The sequence below is a fragment of the Hemitrygon akajei genome, chromosome 9 (genome assembly GCF_048418815.1).
Source record: "Hemitrygon akajei chromosome 9, sHemAka1.3, whole genome shotgun sequence".
NCBI lineage: Eukaryota > Metazoa > Chordata > Chondrichthyes > Myliobatiformes > Dasyatidae > Hemitrygon > Hemitrygon akajei.
Genome location: NC_133132.1, coordinates 80,343,894 through 80,360,567, shown reverse-complemented (window position 1 = coordinate 80,360,567; position 16,674 = coordinate 80,343,894). Strand labels below are relative to the sequence as shown.

Genomic DNA, 16,674 nt, shown 5'->3' with positions numbered 1-16,674 from the left:
GAGGCTAAGGAAGGTTGCTTGTCACCAAACATTCTAACAGACTTCTCGCAATGATAGGGCAAAATTGCAGTCAGTGGGATGAGTTGAAGTGTCATAAGGGGGCAAAATTGAAAAGGGTGACAAATACAGGACTGAAGGTGTTTGAATGCATGCAGTATACAAAATAAGGCAGATGATCTTGTAGTGTAGTTAGATATTGGCAGTTGGGCGTCACTGAATTGTGGCTGAAAGAAGATCATAGTTGGGAGCTTAACATCCAAGGATACATATTGTATTGAAGGGACAAGCAGTAGGCAGAGGGGGTGGGGTGGCTCAGTTGGTAAAAAATGAAATTAAATCCTTAGAAAGAGTGACATAGGATCAAAATATGTAGAATCCCTGTGGCTAGAGTTAAGAATCAGCAAGGGTAAAAAGACCCTGATGGGAGTTATATACAGGCCTCCAAACAGTAGCCTGGATGTGGGCTACAAATTGCGACAAGAGATTAAAAAAAAGGCTTGTAAAAAGGGCAATGTTGCAATAGTCATGGGGGATTTACATGCGCAGGTAGATTGGGGAAATCCAATTGGTGCTGGATCCCAAGGGAAGGATTCGTAGAATACTATGAGATGGCTTTTTAGAGCAGCTTGTGGTTGAACCCACTAGGAGAACAGCAATTCTGCGCTGGGTGTGTGTAATGGGGCCGCTATTTGGGATGAGAGCAGGACAGCAAAAGCTGGATTTTCTGGCGGGGGTGAATACCTTCCAAAGATTATTCTAAATGGCATATAATAGTGCAAAAAATAGTGGGAAGTTAGTGGATTGGGAAGCTTTTAAAAAGCAACAAAAAAGTCATAAGCAGAGAAAAGAGGAGATGTGAAGGTAAACTAACCAATCATATCAAAGATACCAAATGTTTTTCAGATATATAGAGCAAAAGAGAGGCAAGAGTGGATATTGATCCACCTGAAAATAATGCCGGGAAGGTGGTAGTGGGAAACAAAGAAATGGCAGCTGAATTTATTTAGTATTTTGCGTCAGTCTTTTCTGTGGAAGACACTACAGTATGCTTGAAATCTGAGAGATTCAAGAGGGAGAGAAGTAAGTGTAATTGTTATTAATAAGTAAAAGGTGCTTGGGAAACTGAAAGGTCTGAAGGTAGATAAATCACCTGGACCAGATGGCATACACTCCAGGGTTCTGAAAGAGGAAGCTGAAGTGATTGTGGAGGCATTAGTAATGATCTTTCAAGAATCACTAGAGTTGAACACAGGCTGGAAAATCGCAATTGTCCCTCAACCTTTTAAGTAGGGAGGAAGGCAGAAGAATGGAAATTATAGGCCAGTTAGCTTGACTTCAGAGGCCAGGAAGATGTTGGGGTCCCTTATTAAGGATGAGGTTTTGGGGTACTTGGAGGCACATAATAAAAAGTGGGCCAAAGTTAGCATGGCTTCCTTAAGGCGAAATCTTACCTGACAAATCTGTTGGAACTCTTTAAGGAAAAAACAAGCAAGAAAGACATTGAAGAGTCAGTGGATGTAGTTTACTTGAATTTTCAGAAGGCATTTGACAAGGTGCTACAGATAATGCTGCTTAACAGAATAAGAGCCCATGGTATTACAGGAAAGATACTGGCATGAATAGAAGATTGGCTGACTGGTGGGAAGCAAAGAGTGGGAATAAAGGGAGCCTTTTCTGCTTGGCTGTCACTAACTAGTGGTGTTTTGCAGGAGTTGGTATTGAGACAGATTCTTTTTATATTATACGTCAATGATTTGGATGATGGAATTGATGACTTTGTGGCCATGTTTGCAAATGATACAAAGATAGGTGGTGGGATGGGTAGTGTTGAGGAAACAGGGAGTCTGCAGAAGGATTTAGACAGATTGGGAAAATATGCAAAGAAGTGACAAATAGAATATAGTGCACGACTGTGTAATGTCCTGCACTTTGGTAGAAGGAATAAAGGTATTGACCTTATTCTAAATGGGGGGAAAAGTCAAAGATCAGAGGTGGAAAGGGTCTTGGGTGTCCTTGTGCAGGGTTCCCTAAAGGTCAACTTGCAGATTGAGTCAGTGGTAAGGAAGGCAAATGCAATGTTAGCGTTCATTTTGAGTAGACTAGAATATAAAAACAAGGATGCAATGCTGAGGCTTTGTAAGGTATTGGTCAGACTGCACTTGGAGTTTTGTGTGAATTTTTTGGCACCTTCTATAAGGTCTTGGATGTTCTTGTGCAGTATTCCCTAAGGGTTAACTGTAGATTGATACAGTGGTAAGGAAGGCCAGTCAATTGGAGAGGATCCAGAGGAGATTCACAAGAATTATTCCAGAAATGAAAGGTTAGCACCTGAGGAGCGTTTGAATGCTCTGGGCCTGTACTTGCGGGAGTTTAGAAGAATGGGGGCGGGTGGGATCTCATTGAAATCTGTCGAATATTGAAGGGCCTACAAAGAGTGGATGTGCAGAGGATGTTTGCTATAGTGGGGAGACTAGAACCAGAGGGCACAGCCTCAGAATTGAGGGATGTCCATTTAGAACAGAGAAGAGGAAGATTTTCTTCAGCCAGAGGGTCATGAAACTGTGGAACTTGTTGTTATAGATGATTATGGAGACCAAGTCATTGAGTATGTTTAAAGCAGAAGCTTTACAGGTTACAGTAAAAAGGCAGGAGAATGGCTTTGAGAGGGAACTGACTCAATAGTCCAAATGGCTAAATTCTGCTCCTATGCCTTATGATCTTATATAACCATATAACAATTACAGCATGGAAACAGGCCATCTCAGCCCTTCTAGTCCATGCCAAACGCTCTATGTGTACTGTTGAAAGTGTCCTGACTGGTTACATCATGGTCTAGTAAAGCAATTAGAATGTGCAGGAATGTAAGAAGCTGAAGAGAGTAATGACCTCTGCCTAATATATCATGGGCTCATCTACAGCGGCTGTTGGCTCAAGAAGACAATATCCATCATTAAAAATCGTCACCATCTGGGCCATGCCATCTTTTTTAAACTACCATTGGATAGTCAGAACTAAAGTCTGAAGCCCAACACCACCAGGTTCAAGAGCAGCTACTTTCCTTCAAACATATTTACAGCTTGTGAGAATTCTTAGGTGAGCACAATATATTTCAAGTAACGTTGTGTGTAAATAAGTTTGTAAAAATCTATCTCCTTTGTCACTAGCATTGGTTCCCCACAGTGTGTCCAAGCTCTAACATGAAATCTTACTTAATACATTCCTCCATAAGCTTGGTTTCCACTAGTTCATAAAGTGAAAAACTTGTGTTCCTCTATCATTATACCATCAAAGCTCTTTGCAGCCAATGACGTACTTCTCAAATGGCACTGGACATTGTTGAGCTCATGTCCCTGGAGTGAGGTTGTACCCACTATCTTCTAACACAGAGAAAAGTATTGATATCCACTAAGCCACAATTACTGGATTCAAGATTCAAGATCGTTTAATGTAATTTCTCCCACACATGTGTAAAGGAAAATGAAATAATTGTTACTCCAGATCTGATACAGCATGAAAAAGCACAATGAGATAAAGAACACAATAAAACGCAGTAAATATAAATACAATAGATAGTGTATATACATAGATTTATTGTATGTTCATAAAGTGACACTGGGTAGAAGAGTGTCTGTACATAAGGAGACTCTAACAGGAAATGATGAAGTAGCGGCAGAGGCCAAAATAGGAAATGGAAAAGTATATTTATTATCGAAAAGCACTTGCTAAAATCAGATATAGGGAGTGACACATGAACCAAATTTTGAGGATCAACTTGAAGGACAGATGCATTAACATTAGTGTACTGGAGGAGGCCAAAATGAACAGCATCCCCAGCATAATAAAGCAATACCAACTCCAATGGGTCGGTCATGTCATCCAGGTGCCTAACTCATGTCTCCCCAAACAGATTGCTTACTCCATTTGAAGGAAGGTCAATGAGTCCCTCGTGGTCAAAAGAAATGCTTCAAATGTAACATCAAAATCAGCCTGAAGAAATTCAACACTGCATCTAAGAACTAGGAAGACATTGCATTTAATAGATGCACCTGAGGAAATCTGTAGAAGAGGGAGCTGTGCTACATGAGAACAGTGTTGCAGAAAACAAGTGGTAGCTGCAAAAGGCGAGACTGAAAAACCAGGAGACCCAGCCACTAACCACAGCCACCATTTGCTCTTGCCACACTGCACCAGAATATGTGCATCCGAGATCAGCCTCTACAGCCACCCGAGGACTGCTTAGGAGAACATCATACTTGACTCGAGTGATCACACTACTACTAATGTTGCAAAAGTAAACAGAAGCAAGAACAATGGATAATTAAATGTCCATATATGTACTGGTTAAACATACAAGGACACAAAGGTCTCTTAGTGAGCCAGGTGTTTTAAAATCATAGAGAGAAAATAATACATTCCTCTTCTACCAGACACATCACATAAGGGGATATCTTCTCCTATAGCTGGAAGATGGACCAACAACACAAATAAAAACTAGGGGGCCAAAAAAAGCTCATCCCTGAGTATCCAATTTCTCTAATCATTAGACTTAATCATGGCTGGAGTACGCCAATATTTTTGAGCCCATTGCTTGTTTGGTTGGAATTTGACAGGGATATATCACTTTTTTAGTGAATGAGACCCCATAATTGTTTTTATATTTGATCAAAATGAAGCCTACGTATGCAGGACATTTCCAGAAGAGAACAGCTATTTGACTATTCTCTTTTTTTCCAAACTTTTCATCACACTGGTGGTACCAGAAGTCTAATGAGGACAAACTCCAATCATTGCTGCAATTGAAACAGATTTCAGTTCCTGCTCCCTCAGAATTGTGTTAAGAAGATATTTTTTAAAATCTCTGCACAAATATATTCCTGTGACAAATGTGCAGTGTTGTGTACATGCATAGCTTCCCCATTCTATTGAATGAGAATGTACTCCAAAAGCTTTACAAGTAATATGCAGTGTCTCACCTCATTTTTAGGTGCATTTCTTCCCTTTGAAATCCCACTCAATATAATTGGTTAATTCATAATGAAAGTCAGGAAACTGCAAATGTTGTTTTTATATACAGTACTGTGCAAAAGTCATAGGTGCGCACACACACACATATATAGCTTTTGCACAGTACTGCATTTGTCAACGTGGAGCAGAGAGAACATCTGTAAATATGGTGAGAGCAAAGGGTGTTGGGAATGGTGAGGATGGAGTGCCATGAGAGGGTTGTGGGACAGGGGGCAGAGGAATGCTAAGGGTGGGGTATGGTGCAGGAGTAGAGACACCCAGCCCTGAGACACCAGGCAAGGTCATTTGATTACAGACAATTAGTTTATTAACCAATATTAACCAACTCCTGATGAAGAGTTTTGGCCTGAAACGTCGTCACTACCTCCTCCCATAGATGCTGTCTGTCCTGCTGAGTTCTGCCAGCATTTTGTGTTTTTATTTATTTCCAGCATCTGCAGATTCACTCGTGTTGGTTTATTAACCAATACAGAATGTTTCTTTGGTGCTTCCTGCTCCCTCCATTCTCCTAACCATGATTTCCCTCACCCTGCCCCCATCCCATTCTCACTCCAGAATAGAGACCCATATCAGAATCAGGTCTGTCATCACTCACATATGTGATGTTTCTTTTTGCAGCATCAGTGCAATGCACTACAGCACTGTGCGAAAGTGTTGGGCACCCGAGCTCACTGTCTCTCTCTCTCTTTTTTCTTTAGTTTAACTCCTGATAAAATGTGATTCATGCTTGTTTGAAATCTGTAGCTTTATTCATCTTTGACTTGCTAGCCATTTATATAAATTAATTGCTCTGATTTATTGCAAACATTTACAGTATGTATATGCAACATATGACGCCAATTCCTCTTCTGCCCTATTCACATTGAAAGGTTTATTATGGTCAAGGGGTAATTTACAAAAAATGCTCTGATGCTTACCCAACCCAGTCCAGGCATTCTTTGAAATTTTAAATTAAAGTAAATTTTAGAAGGCCTGTAAATGGACAACTGGTATACTGGAAGGATAACATGATTGTGAGGCAACAAACAATCTGCTGGAAGAACTCAGTGGGTCAAGTAACTTTTCTAGGAGGAAGAAATTGTTGATGTTTCAGGTTTCAGGCTAAGTACCACTTCAATGTTGTATTTAAGTTTGCTGATGACACCAGTGTTGTTAGCTGAATCAAAGGTGGCAATGAGTCAATATAGCGAAGGGAGATTGAAAATCTGGTTGAATTGTGTCACAACAACAATCTCACTCAATGTCAGTAAAACCAAAGAGTTGTTATCGATAGGGGTAAATGAGCCAGTTCTCATCAGGGGATTGGAGGTGGAGAGGGTCAGTAGCTTTAAATTGCTTGGCATTATCACATCAGACGATCTTTCCTGGGACCAGCACGTAAATGCCGTCACAAAAAAGGCAAAACAGCATTTCTTCTTTCTTATAAGTTTGTGCAGACTTGGCATGTCATCTAAAACCAGGTGAGATATACCCCAGGCTAATGTGGGAAGTGAGGGAAGTGAGGGAAGAGGTTGCAGAGTCTCTGGCAATGTCCTTTTCATTATCAATAGGGATGGGAGTACCAGAGGATTGGAGTGTTGCAAATGTTGTTCCCTTGTTCAAGAAAGGGAGTAGAGATAACTCAGGAAATTATAGACTAGTGAGTCTCACTTCAGTGGTGGACATGTTGTTGGAGAAGATCCTGAGAAGCAGGATTTTATGAGCATTTGGAGAGACATAATCTGATTAGGGATAGTCAGCATGGCTTTGTCAAGGGCAGGTCGTGCCTTACAAGCCTGATTGAATTCTTTGAGGATGTAACAAAACACATTGATGAAGGTAGAGCAGTGGATGTAGTGTATATGAATTTCAGTAAGGCATTTGATAAGGTTCCCCATGCAAGGCTCCTTAAGAAAATAAGGAAGCATGGGATCCAAGGAGACCTTGCTTTCTGGATCTGCATGGAGGTCAGTGACCATTGGTGTTCTGCAGGGATCTGTTCTGGGACTCCACCTCTTTATGATTTGTATAAATGACCTGGATGAAGAAGTAAAAGGTTAGGTTAGTAAGTTTGCCGATGACACAAAGATTGGGAGTGATGTGGATAGTCTGGAGGTTTGTCAGAAGTTACAGTGGGACATTGATAGGATGCAGAACTGGGCTGAGAAGTGGCAGATGGAGTTCAACCCAGGGAAGTGTGAAGTGGTTCTTCTTGGTAAGTCAAATTTGAAGTCAGCATATGGTATTAATGGTAAGACTCTTGATAGTGTGGAGGATCAGAGAGATCTTGGGATATGTGTCCATAGGACATTCAAAGCTGCTGCGCAGGTTGACAGCTAAGAAGGTGTATGGTGTGTTGGCATTAATCAACCATGGGATAGAGTTCAAGAGCTGTGAGATAATGTTACAACTATATAAGGCCTTGATCAGAACCCATTTGGAGTACTGGGTTCAGTTCTGGTCACCTCACTACAGGAAGGATGTAGATACTGTAGAGAGAGTGCAGAGGAGATTTACATGCATGTTGCCCAAATTGGAGAGTGTGCCTTATGAGAATAGGTTGAGGGAACTTGTCCTTTTTTCTGTGGTGCGATGGAGGATGAGAGGTGACCTGATGCAGGTGTACAAGATGATGAGAGGATGATGATGAGATGATGATCATGTGGATAACCAGAGGGTTTTTCCCCAGGGCAGAAATGGCCAACACAAGGGGGTATAGTTTTAAGGTGCTTGGAAGTAGGTACAGAGGGGATGTCAGGACTAAGGTTTTCCACACTGAATGGTGGGAGCTTGGAATCCACTGCCAACAATGATGGTAGAGGCAGATACAATAGGGTCTTTTAAGAGACTCTTAGATAGGTATATGGAGCTTAGAAAAACTAGAGGGCCATGTGGTACAGTAATTCCAGGCAGTTTCTAGAATTACAAGGTCAGCACAACATTCTGCGCCAAAAGGCCTGTGACATGCTGTAGATTTCCAAGTTCTCGGTGCACAGTGGAAAGTATCCTAACTGGTTGCATCACAGCCTGCCATGGAAACACCACTGCCCAGGAACAGAAATGCAAGGAAGTGGTAGGTACAGCCCAGTTACATCACAGACAAAGCATGGAGTGATGCAACATCAAAGACCCACAGCATCTAGTCCATGTTGTCTTTTTGCTACTACCATCGGGGAGAAGATACAGGAGCCTTGGGTCCCAAACCAGCAGGTTAGGTAACAGTTATTACCCTTCAACCATCAGGCTCCTGAACCGGTGTGGATAACATCTCTCACCACAACTCCACCTGCAAACTCACTCTCAAGGGCACAACTACTAATTTTCTTAGCAATTTTTGTATTTGCAGAATTTGTCTTCTTTTGTACCTTGGTTGTTTGTCAATCTTAATGTATACCTTTTGCCTAAATTCTATTGTATTTCTTTATTTTCCTGTAAATGTCAGCAAGAAAATGAATCATAAATTACTACTATATACTCAGCCTACCAAAGATAATTACTTTATTGAAACCATTTTGCACTGCTCAATTTTAATCACTGACAGGAATATAAATGGCAATTGCAGAATTTAAATTCAAATATATTGGATTATTTTTACTTACAAATGTAGTTTTAAACTTCTGGATAGTCACCAACACACATCTTCCCTCACCCCCAGCTGAACCAACAGTTCTACTGATGTTCTGCAGCTAAGACTGAACTATGGTGTGTCTCCAGAATTACCTATATCATTAAGTACCACCTGCATTCAAGACAATTAGGGATAATTGTTGGTTTTAGCGTGATGCCCACATGCTGTGAACAAATAAATAAAAAATTCTTTCTGAATCTGATAAACTATATGTTTTGAACAAATGTTTTATGTGCCAAAATGAATCACAGAGCCAAAAGACATGCAGCAGTATTCCATTTTATTTCCACAACAGTTGCAAAACATTTGCATACAGGAAGTGTACAATGTCATATAAACTTTCCATTTCTTGGCATTATAATACTGCATATCTTCAAGTTTACACATACAGGTGGACTGAAACTTTCAACAGTGAAATTCTTCAATCAATTCACAATTTGACAATACAACACAAAAGGCAAAGTCAATGCACAAAGTCAAACTTAAGATGTTCATGAAACCGTTTGTCATTTGTGGTACTCTTAATTTCTTTGCTCGGTGGACTCTGTGTACTTGAAATATAGGTTGCAAAATGAGTTGTCTATAAGCTAAATTATCCTTCACTTTGAGAAAGTAACTCAAAGTGTTAAAGTACTATTTATCAATAAGAAATCATATTTATTGTCATGTGTAGCAAGTCAGCATTTGAATTTACCCTTAGGTTTCAGCAGCAAAGTTGCAGGCAATTCCATTCACCAATTGTACTACATCAATAGCTTACTTAGAACTTAATCACCTTCCGCATACATGCAGAATATAATGAAACACTATATTCCACAAAGTAATAATATCCCATGGAGTAACAATGTTTTCCTGAGTAGCATATTTAGAACATCCCTGTAAAGTATAAGCCTGGAACAAGCATAAATAGTATCAAAAAAATTAACTTAAAGCTGCCAGCAAATTCATTTATACATTTCACACACATAATGTAACATTTATCCAAGTTATTTGAGCTACATCTTTGTTTTAAATTAGATTTTGTTACAACTTAATTCAGACTCCTTTGTTAAAGTTATCCAGAAACCTCTGGGAAGAGTCCACTTACAACTCTGTGTTTGTTTTGTGAGTTGGCTTAAGCTCACAGTAAGATGTCAATGTAAAATAAACATCAGAAAAAGATAGCATTCTTAGATTTGTTTTATGTAAGTAATATTTATAGGGTTTTTATTATTGCTACAATATTTGTCCCTTCACAGTAATGCAAACACCATTTTATAACTCTGGCTCAGAAAACTTAGGTATGACTTATTGACTCATGCGGTATCACCTAAACACAATCATTTTACACTCCTAGGTACAATTCCTGGGCACTTAAACACAGGGTTTTTTTGGAAAAAAAGTTTCCAGTACAAAATTTATCACAGGAAATCTCAACACAACAAATTATAATTAAAATGGATGATACAACATTGAACAAATTCATTTTATTACTGTCATGAGTCCAGCATTTGGGGTATGTACATACTATTTCAATAAATGTATAAAATATAACATTCCATCATTCTAGTATAACTGGTAAGCTTTCCATCATACATCATTCATGTGCTTGTAAGATATCTCCATGACTGCTCTTAATGCTGTTCTTTGACTAAATGGTGGTAGATGCCGTCAATGCATTTTAGAACTGTGGATTTCTCTCTGCACTTTGCTGTTCCTTCAATGTGGGCAAACCAATTTAAGTTTTTTTGGTAAGATAGTAACTTACTAGCAACTTCCTAATCAGATGGTTATCAGTAACTTAATAAGCTACAGAGTAACAGATACAATTTTTTTTCTCACTATGATCATCTGTTACTTTACAGAAAACTGGCTACTGGCCCAGTTACAGATCAACCCAAGTAAAGAAATACCACAGTATATTTAATTCTATTACTCCATTTGATTTGTCCTGTATCTCTGTCTGTACTCTCAGTCCTGCTGACTGTTGAACACTCTGTGGCAAGAATTACTTCCAAACTTCTCCTGAATATATTCTTCACATCAGAGACTGAGTCCTTCAATAAAATTAAACCTCAAAACCAATGTGTATGATGAGCTGAAATCTCAACCGTAGCTAAGAAAGACTCTGCATTTGAAAGACTGGGTTCATCATGTCTGTTTTTGCTGAGTACAATTATGATAACAACTGACAAATGATTCACACAAATGTTAAAAAAAGGTGTTGAGATGGATAGTTATATAACAATGGTTTTGTGAAGTAATTCAATTCCAATGTTTACCAGTTAAGTATTTTACAATTAACTAATCAACATTGATTATTTTTGTTTAAATGCAACTAGTAATTTCTGCTGGAAATCATTCAATTTATTTCAGTGAACAGCACTGTCATTTGACTTATTTCACTGAACAGAAAATGGAGTTTTGCAGTATTATAATAAATTTTCAATATCAAGCATTTCAATAAACAATGTAGAAAAAATAACATGCTACATTTAAATAACATATCAGGATTTTACATTTTTAAACCATTTTTATTGTTTTCAGCTCTTAAAAATATTAAAAATTATACAACAGCAGACAACCTGAAATATATATTTTTCATTTAGAGTTACAATTATTTGTTCAGGTTTTAACTCCATCTAGGGACTGAATGCTTAGTTTTTAATAAAAACTAATCCATTGTCTTGAACATCAGTGTCCATGAAATGATCTCAGCTTGTTTTTGCCACTCCAAACATTACTAAATCCAAATTATTTCCCAAGCAAACAGCTAATGGTAAAAGAGGGAGAAAGTTAAATTGGTCTGATTAACTGAATGCATTTATACATAACAAATTTTCATATTAACATTCAATTTATGGGCGCAACTAGAGTTGGAGCTTTCTGTGAAGTATTCAGATATTTGAATGCTAAAATAGAAAAAACAATCTTACATAAAAGAAAGCACTTTCAGAACTAGTACCCAATAGGGAAAAAAATGACTATTTCTGACTCTATACAGTATTAAAATACAGTATCAGTTATGGCCAAATATTTCAATTGTATTTAATCTTAAAAACTAAAATTACAATAGGAGAACTTTACATCAAACAAGGAAACAGGGAAATCTCCTGTCAGTAGTGTTCATAAACACATTAGATCATACTCATGGAACTAAATCTTGCTTGAATATGAACTGAACAGTACATCTGAGTTAATCTAGCTCTAACTCTACAGTTAGAAGTTTTGAATGCAGGTTCACGTTTTCATAACATGACCCAGATATGAAAGTCTAAAGCGATTAACAGTAAAACTGGCCTTCCATGACCCAGTGAGTAGAATGACATGCTGATGCCAATTAGGATTTCATCAACGTAATCACCTTCTAGGCAAGGTGTTGCTCAGGCTTAACAAAGCCTCCTCACTTACCTCAGCAGCCACTGAATTAAGATATTTAAAGAAACATAATCCTATTCAGGTAACCCACCTACAGTGCAAACATTTTAATATTAAAAGGAGCAAAATAAATTAATTACTCTGCCACTCACATGAAATTAATCTCAAATTTCTGGATAGCCAAGTGTGCACATGTTACAACCATTTTTTTCAACGATCTATAGACATTCTGTACTTACTACATATTTTAAAAAGTGGTTCAACTAATGGGAAGCTAAAAAAGTGCCTGTTTCAGCTATAGCTCTGCACAGGTATTTAGAAAAGGTTTTACTTCATCAAACCAGAATTTTATTGTATTTTTGAAACAAATCAACATACATAAAACACAAAACATTTTGATAACAAAATCCAAGGTTAAAGTATAGCCCTTAAATTTTACTTTTGGATGTGTTCACATGACATTGTTACCATTTTATAAGGAAGCTATATTTGGTTCCAAGTCCATTTCAGTTCCTGCATCTTACAGTGCCTTGTAAAAGTATTTAGCCCCACAACTATTTTCACATTTTACTCTCTCATTTTCTAAGTTTAAAATATGAGGTATGATAATTTGAGCTAATCTACAAAACATTCTACATCATGTCAAATCAACAGAAAATTTCCAAAACCTGTTAACAAGTTATTAAAATTTATAAACCAAAATTGTGAGGCTGAAAAAGTATGCATCCCCTGTGTAATTACTATACTACTCATGAAAAAGATGAAAAATATGAAACCACAGCCACACTGCCTGGGCTAGGCCACGCCTCTTAATTTAATCGCCAGAGAAGAATGGCACTTGTAAGAGAGGCTACTGTGATGCCAAGCAACCGAAGGAGCTGCAGAAGTCAGTGGCTGCAACTGGAAATGATGTTCATGGTTCCACATTCTCTAAAACCCTGCACAAAAAGGGAATTTATGGAAGAGTGGCAAAGAAGAAGCCCTACCTTAAAAAAGCATGTCCTTACCTGTAAAAACTGCAAAGCATCACTTACAATAAACTGTAAAGATGTGGAAGAAGGCGTTGTGGTCAGAAGGGACTACATACAGTGTAACTTTCTGATTAATAAATCTATTACTGCGCATCAGCGGGTAACACCATCCCTACTGTAAAGCATGGTGGAGGCAGCTTCATGCTATGGGGGATGCTTTTCAGCAGCAGGGACTGGAAATCTGGTCGTAATTGATGAGAAGATAAATGTTGGTGGTAAATACAGAAATTCTGGATTGGCAGGACAATGACCCACAACACAGACAGACTAAACCATGGAGTGGCTTCAAATGTACTTTGTAGAAAATTGATGTCCTTGAACGTGACCCAGTCAGAGTCCAGAGCTTAACCTGATCAAACATCTCTGGCAAGACCTCAAGATTACTGTCCACCACCACATTCCAAATAACCTGGCTCAGCTTGAGCAATTTTGCAATGAGAAATGAGCAAATCTTGCTCCATCACATTGTGTAAAGCTAATAGAGAGTTATCCAAAAAGTCTACTGGCTGTAATAACCGCAAGAGGTGGTTTAACAAATTACCGAGCAAAGGGGGATGAACATTTTTGAATTGCTAACATTTCAGTTTTTGAATTTTTAGTTTTTTCATGTTTTACAATTTTCCCTATTTTTTTGGGGGGGGGGGGGTAATGTGAAAAAGGGGCATGTGATCCCTAAATATAAATTCTCAGTTGAATTGATCAAAATTCCTGGTTGTAATACTTATTTATGTGAACAAAGTGTTGGGGGCTGAATATTTTTACAACACACTGTAAATTAGTGCTAGCATTTACTACTAGCACATTACATGACATTGATACCACCGTAGATTTGTACTGGGTGTTTGTTGATTGGAATATCACTACTATGGAAATAAATCTGCTAAACCATCCATATGGCCTTCATTCATAAAAGTTACACATTAGAATATGGGCGGTAAAGGGCAGCAAAAGAAAAAGCATTTTTGAAAATATGATACACCAGTTCTCATGTCAGAATATAGACCAAAATCATGCATAATTGTAATAATCATGAAGGAAGATCTTGTCTTTGTGTTATAATTAATAAAACTAGTAAACACTTTTCTAGACAACATTTCATCATACAGAGAAAATTTTGCATCATGAATGTGCTTATTCAGGCAATACAGTAATATCATGCTTAAAAGGAACACATTACTTGAAACAAGTTGGTTCTATCCTTGATTAAGAATGTATTGACCTAGCTCAGCTCTCAGTTCATAAGCATTAATCTGTTTAACAAATGGGATTTTATTGAATTGTATGTCTCTTGTGCTGTTCCTTTTTCCCTAAATAAAAGAAAAATAAACACTTTTTTGCCATAATTAAAAACCCTCACATTGTAGTAATGTGTTGTAATGTGCATAAAAGTTGATTACAATTATTCCACCTTTTACTTGTCTATTGTTCTAAACTAAGGGCAACTCTTAATAACTTAAACCTAGAAACAGAGGTCTCATGACAAGAGAGCACTTTTAATCTTCATTACCTTAAGTATGATTTTATTATCTAACATTGTTTTTAATTAATTTTAGAATTGATTACCTGCTGCAATAAAATGTTAATTTTAAATAAAATCCTGAAATCTTAATTGCATACAATAACTGGTTTTGTTGTCACAGATATACTTAGATGTGATTCTGGCATTTAGTTTGAAAATATTTTTGTTTAAAACATACACTCTTATATGCATGTATCTTTCTACAAGAGTATATTGAAATGAAAATGCACAACTTACTATTTACCTTTATAACCTGAAAGTCATAATTCCTAACATAAATGGCATGTGTGATTTTGTGACTTGCATTCTGTCTTTGTGGTTACATTTGTCCATGCAGATTGGTTCTGTTTCACTTAATGTTTTTGGAATGACTCAGCTCAAACAAGTGTTCGCAAGAGTTTAATGGGAGCACTGTCAGGGGTATCAGTATTAAGTGTTTCCCCCTCTTAAAAGTGCAACAGGTCACCAATATTTAACATCTACAATCACATCAAAGTTACATGCTGTGCAGTGTTGCTCCTTTCAAATATGTTGCTCATCAGTGTCTGCCATTAACAAAGGAAGGAAATTAACAAGTACAGGTGAATCGGTAGGGTTGCATGAATATTTCTATTACTCCCTAATATACTGTTCTGCTTGAAATTAACAGAACAATTTTGGGATCTTACTGAAAATAAATGTAAGATCTACATTGATATTTGGAGTTAAAAGTTTGTTACTATAATGAATACTGTATTTTTACAAACATTCAGACACTGCCAACCTTATTCTACATTAAGATCTTCAGCACAATGAAAAACATTGGATTTAATGAATACTAGTCATTTCCTTGACATTTCTATGGATTTGCAGACAGAGGTGTAAACAAAGGATACATCTAAATATCTCTATAGAAAATGAAGCCATTAAAAAGCAGCATTACAACTGAGGTAGAAGTAAAGGAAAAAAGCTATTTAGCAAGGAACAGTACAACAGTAAACTTAACATTAAAAAAAGACATCAGAACTTATATTGAAAAGGGAAAATGCCATATTCCTCTTTCAGTGCAATTCATTTAATGGTCAATTTCCTTGTCTATATTCATTTCAATACCAATGTATTGATCAGAAATTTCATTTAAATAAATACAATAAGTTACAAAGATGGTAAAGGGTACAATAGATTCATTTAGCCAGCTGGAAATTCATGCAGCCATCTTTTGCTGACATGGACTATTTGATTCTAAAACAATATTTTACTTAAACCTTTGCCTTTGTCTTAGTCACGTTTAGCTTTTCCTTTTTTCTTCTTTTTCCCATTTTCTGCAACTAGCCTGTTTTCTGATTTGATTATACCATTGACAGTGCCATTTGCAACCACTTTTCCAGTTTTGCTGTGCTCTCTCTTTGGTTCCCTGTAGGTCTGGTAATAAAAGTTGGCGAAGAGGATGATGAAGGAAATGGCATAAGCGATCAGTGCCCAATGCATCCATCTTGGAAAAGGGCAATCAATGTACAGGGAGTATGCAGTATGGCCTATGGTTACATGAAACTGCACCTGTATTAAGAGAGAATAATACTTGTAATGGGAGCAAACAATGTTGCTAGATTTAACATCGAAATATTAATTTCTATTTTTCACATTATTTTTCTCTCTCCTACATCTTAAGTACAGTACCTTCAAATTAAGAACAATTTTAGAAAATTATGGAACCATTTCTGCATTCAGAATGAAAATTCAAATATTTCTTGATAATGTGAATGCTTTAAGTACAGAACAATGTACAAATACTACATCCATTAAGGTAGATAAATCCTCAAGGCCTGACTTAGTACTTACTAGGATTTTGTAGTTTAGCCAAGAAATTGCAGAGGCCCTTGCAGCGATTTTTGGATCATCATTAGCCAAATGGTGAAATTCCCAAAACTAGAAGGTGGCTAAACTTAATCCATTATTTGAAAAAATATAGCAAGGATAAATCAGGGAATTACAGGCTGGTCAGTCTGACATCAGTAGCTGGGAAGTTAGCGGAGGGAATCCCGAGGAACAGGATCTACCAGCTTATGAATAGACAGCTTTCTTCTCTACAACATCTTTGTGTCTTAAGTACCTGATCAGCACTTTTTATTTCTACACTATAATAAAAATCCAAATAT

General features: G+C 37.4%; 2 protein-coding genes across 2 annotated transcripts in view; both read right to left on the bottom strand.

The window, feature by feature from the left end:
* Window positions 1–16,674, bottom strand: part of LOC140733296 (SH3 domain-binding glutamic acid-rich-like protein 3) — a 234,651-nt gene that overhangs the window by 42,773 nt on the left and 175,204 nt on the right. The gene's annotated exons all lie outside the window — the stretch shown is intronic.
* The window catches only part of elovl4a (ELOVL fatty acid elongase 4a), a 62,176-nt gene continuing 54,397 nt past the window's right edge, over window positions 8,896–16,674 (bottom strand). Inside the window, exon 7 of the mRNA XM_073056427.1 lies at window positions 8,896–16,075. Within this exon, the coding sequence (XP_072912528.1) occupies window positions 15,797–16,075 (279 nt within the window). The 3' untranslated portion in view covers window positions 8,896–15,796. The remainder of the gene's footprint in view (window positions 16,076–16,674) is intronic.